Source organism: Gallus gallus, chromosome Z (assembly GCF_016699485.2).
Source record: "Gallus gallus isolate bGalGal1 chromosome Z, bGalGal1.mat.broiler.GRCg7b, whole genome shotgun sequence".
Lineage (NCBI taxonomy): Eukaryota > Metazoa > Chordata > Aves > Galliformes > Phasianidae > Gallus > Gallus gallus.
This window is the reverse complement of record NC_052572.1, coordinates 61,864,536-61,868,721: the sequence shown is the minus strand read 5'-3', so window position 1 is coordinate 61,868,721 and position 4,186 is coordinate 61,864,536. Positions and strand designations below refer to the sequence as shown.

Here is a 4,186-nt window from a genome sequence, read left to right as displayed (position 1 = left end):
GAACTCAGAAAGAAAGATATTCCCAAACTGATAATGGAAGATATCCCTGGAAAGCACCAGCAGAGTGCTGACAGAAGAGCAATGAGGGAACGTTTGAAAAGGCATTCCTGAAGCAAGAAGAGGAGAATACCAAACCCAATTTCTACGTAACACACTAGTGCAAAATGTACAGTTTACTACTGAAGAAACAGAGGAAATACATGAACAATTAGAGTTGGTTTAATCAGAGAAAAAGAAAGGCCTGTGCATTAATGTCCAATGTGGAGCATAAAAGGTGGACAGGAATGAAGGGGAAGGCACAGCAAATCAGGAGCAGGAGAAGGAGATTATATCTGAAACATGGGTGGGTGCTGTGGGGGCGGACAGCACACGGTGATGTCCCCAAGCAACAGGCTGTGACATCACCGGGTGACGGATTGTGACTGCATAGCCCTCACTGCTCATAGTGGGGTGCCGGCAGAGCTTGGCTCAGTCTGGCTCGTTCCTGGACCCTGCTGAGCAGCTCTGCGAGGCTTGGAGGTCGAGCAAGGTTTTGGCTGTGCTGTGCTGTGCTGGGTTGTGCCTGGGGCTGCTCGCAGCATCTCAGTGCCTGACCCCACAGTATCGCTTCTGTTTCCCGGCCCTGCCTTGTGCAGGCAGCGGGGACTCTACCGAGCGCACCCGCAGCAGTGGAGGTGAGTGGTGTGGGGACATCTGGGTCCCTCAGGGCAGCCGTGGGGAGCCTGGCCCTGTGCCAGCGGGGAGCACGAGACGGCCCAGTCATGGGCTTGGGAGGGCTTCCTGCTGAGGACTTTCACACCCTGGGACAGCGAGTGACTGTGACCTCCCTTCCTCTTGCAGAGTGAGACACCACTGCTGCAGCTCCAGCGGAGGAGAACAACTCATCAACCTCAGTTCTCCCTGCCCACTGCAGCAAGAAGATCATGGCTGCAGAGGCATGGACATGTGCCATCTGCCGCGATGTGCGACAGGACGTTGCCTATGCAATCCCATGCCACCACACGTTTTGCCTTGGCTGCATCCAGCGATGGGCAAGGCTGAGGGACAGCTGCCCGCTGTGCAGGGCAGCCATGCAGACCATCCGGGTCCCTGTGCGGGGAGACAATCAGTACGTGGAGTGCATCGTCTCCCCGCCCGCAGTGCCAGTGCCCATCAGCTTCAGCACCACCACTGCCACTGGCCCTGACAATGCTGAGGAATTTCTTCCACCCCCTCCACCACCGTTCCCTGAGCAGGAGGCCGAAGAGCCAGAGAGAGTGGGCGGCCTCCTGCCAGAGGAGTGGGCAGCACTTTTCAGGGAGAGGCAAGACATTCTCAACCCAGTGCTGCCCTTGATGGAGCAGCAGCTGTCACACATCCACGTGCTGCGCTGGTGGCAAATCAACTGGCTAAAGAGCGTTATCCTGGCATTCCTGTGCCAGGTGGGGCTGGACAGGGATGCCCTGGTGCAACACTTAGAGGGCATCCTGGGACCCACCACAGGACAGTTCGTTGGCATCACCACTGAAGCCATCGTGAGCCAGTGCGGCCAGGTGGCCCGGAGGCTGCTGGGCCTTGAAGACCCCAGTGCCAGCCAGGAGCACGAGGATGGGCCCGAAGACCCCAGCGCTGCCCAGGAGCACGAGGATGGCCCTGCGGCCCCGTCTGGTCCTGCTGCCTCTCCTCAGGAGACCACCGCCCCCAGCACCACGCCCTCCGACAGCTCTGCAGGTCCCGACACAGAGGAGCTCCCCGGCACATCCAGCGGGGCCCTTGCCAGAACTCCTGGCCAGCCAGGTCCCAGGGCAGCCGGCCCCTCTGAGCAGGGCCGCAGCCGCGGCTCCTCCGCTCGCGGCCGGGGCAGGAAGCGTTCAGCTGGGGGGCCCCGGCGCCCCGCGAAGAGGAGGGCCAGCAGCACCCAGCGCGCTCCTCTGCCCTGCAAGAAGCGCCCCCCCCGGCGTCTCTAGCAGGGCTTATACACCTTTCCAATAAAAGATAAAAACGTAGAAGCACGTGCTGTTCCCAGTGTCCATCTATCCAGGCTTTTCGCCCTTCACACCCACAGCCAACACTGTGCCACACAACAGCCAGTGCTCTCAGCATCCGGTGTGGATGTGCCACCATTAAACCCTTCTCCTGGGCCACGTGCAGGGCATGAACTGCAGAGCCACTCTGAGTGGGATCCTCCAGGTGGCGGGTGAAGGCAGCCAAAATACTGGAGCTGAACAGTTTTGGACAGGCATTGGTCTGTGGTTGCCTGGCACCAACATGGAGTAGCAATTTGTATCTCTCCAGAACTGCCAAGGTGATGGCATAGGAATGAGAAACAGGAAGAAGAGGGAGATGTGTTCAGGAGGAGGGAAAAGGTGAGGGATGTGGTTGTGGGAGATGATATTCACTGTAAACAAATTATTTAGTCTAGGAATTGACGGCTTTACCTCACTGTTGGGAATATTTTGCTACTCATTTAGACTTCCTAATTAGAGTAACATAATCTTCTGGTTTTACCATCTGTAAAATTTTTATAGTTGCCTCACATAATGTTCTGTGGTATGGAATATCCCTTTTGCCAGTTTAGACAGCTGTCCTGGTTCTGTTCTCTCTCATCTCCTTGTGCCCCTCCCCAATCCTTTCACTGGCAGAGCAGTGCAAGAAGCTGGAGAACTGAAACCCCCTTAGCTCTGTGCAGTGCTACTCAGCAACAACTGAAACATCAGTGTGTTATCAACATTGTTTTCTCTTAAACTAATACATTCCAGACACTGTGAAGAAAATCTGCTCTGTCCCAGCTGAAAGCAGTACAATATTCACATCTTATTCCATAGCATTTACATCATGTTCATGTTCCACAATTTCCCATGCACCCTAACTAGTTACCAGTCTTGCTTTTGATGTCTACACACACATACTATTCCCACAGTCTGTGGGCCATCCCTGTGAATTGTCCATGGAGTTCATTTGGTCAGGCTCCCTCCGTCATAACAGTCACAGGAGGCAGAAGGGATGATGCACCATGTTGGTTTGATATACGCTGAAATCAGAATTTATTCTCTAGTCTGGATTATTCTTAGTGGAATACTATTAACAAGGCATATAGCAACCATAGCAGTGATGGCATGCAGAATTATGTAGCAATTAACAACACACAGTTCAAATTATTGGCTGTTCCCACCCAACCCAACCCTTGAGGTGCACACCGGATATCGCCATTCTTCTGCATTACCCACCACATGCATGCAGGTCCCTGAACAGAAGCAGTCCCACAGGTATGCTTGCCATTGCCAGAGGCAGAAATAACTCAGATTGTCTTGCCTGGCATGTTCTTTATGTGCATCACAGGGATTCTGTCCCCTTCTACAATACAGAAGAGGTTTGACTGGGCAAATCCAGTTCCGTTGGTAGACACACAGGAGTTGACAAATCAGGTGGCTTTTGCTAAATGTGTATCCCGCTGTTCGAATATTCCAGCACCCACTGCTGTCAATGTAGTTTTTAAGGGTCTGTTGTATTGTTTGCAGGTTTTCAGGCTGAAAGAGTGATCGGATCTTTTTTGAATAGAACCTGAAAAGGGTTTGAGGATATGGGTGGCGGGGGGCAGGAAATATTATATTTGTGTTCTATGGCTCATTAAAATGCTTGTGAATTTGAGGGATGTCTCCACTCTGTCAGAGTAAATCATCAGATGCCTTTTGAGACAGAATTCTGGCTGTTCTGTGCTGGAAGACAGAATATGTAAGTTCTGGTCACCAGGAAAATTAAAAATAAGAAATTTTAAGAAGTCTTAAGCACACAAACAAATAAGGACATTACTCCTCTTGCTATGATCTCACTTGTCTGTCTTTTAATGATCATGAAATTGGATTCAATATTCGGAGCTTTTTTTGCTAGGCTTTGATATTCTTTCTGAAATCCAACCACAACAGAATAAGCTAGGACCACAAAAGCATCATGCCATTACCCAGATCATCCTCCTGGAAATACAAGAAGATTGTTTTTCTACTTCCAAGCACTAAGTACCCACAATTACAAATTACTCCAGGAAATCAGAATTTCAACAATTAAAACAGCTCATTGCCAAAAGTGCTTTTTACTGTTGGGCCTATGTCATAAGAAGTGTAATTGCCCTGGAACTTATACTCAGTCTTAATCCCTCCACAAAGCCAATAATTTCCAGGCAACCCAGTTCTGCTGAGCACTACCAGGACAC

The 4,186-nt window shown here is 51.3% G+C and overlaps 1 protein-coding gene across 1 annotated transcript; it reads left to right on the top strand.

Moving 5' to 3' along the window:
* The first annotated feature begins 419 nt into the window (after positions 1 to 419).
* Positions 420 to 1,946, top strand: LOC121108310 (E3 ubiquitin-protein ligase HRD1-like). Its single transcript, XM_040655880.1, has 2 exons — positions 420 to 674; positions 841 to 1,946. Exon 2 carries the CDS (start codon positions 924 to 926, stop codon positions 1,944 to 1,946), a length of 1,023 nt encoding a protein of 340 aa, XP_040511814.1. The 5' UTR covers positions 420 to 674; positions 841 to 923.
* The last annotated feature ends 2,240 nt before the right edge of the window (positions 1,947 to 4,186 follow it).

What these genes read in the sequence shown, in the direction of transcription:
- LOC121108310 (XM_040655880.1), top strand. Translation starts at nt 924, where the DNA reads ATGGCTGCAGAGGCATGGACATGTGCCATCTGCCGCGATGTGCGACAG.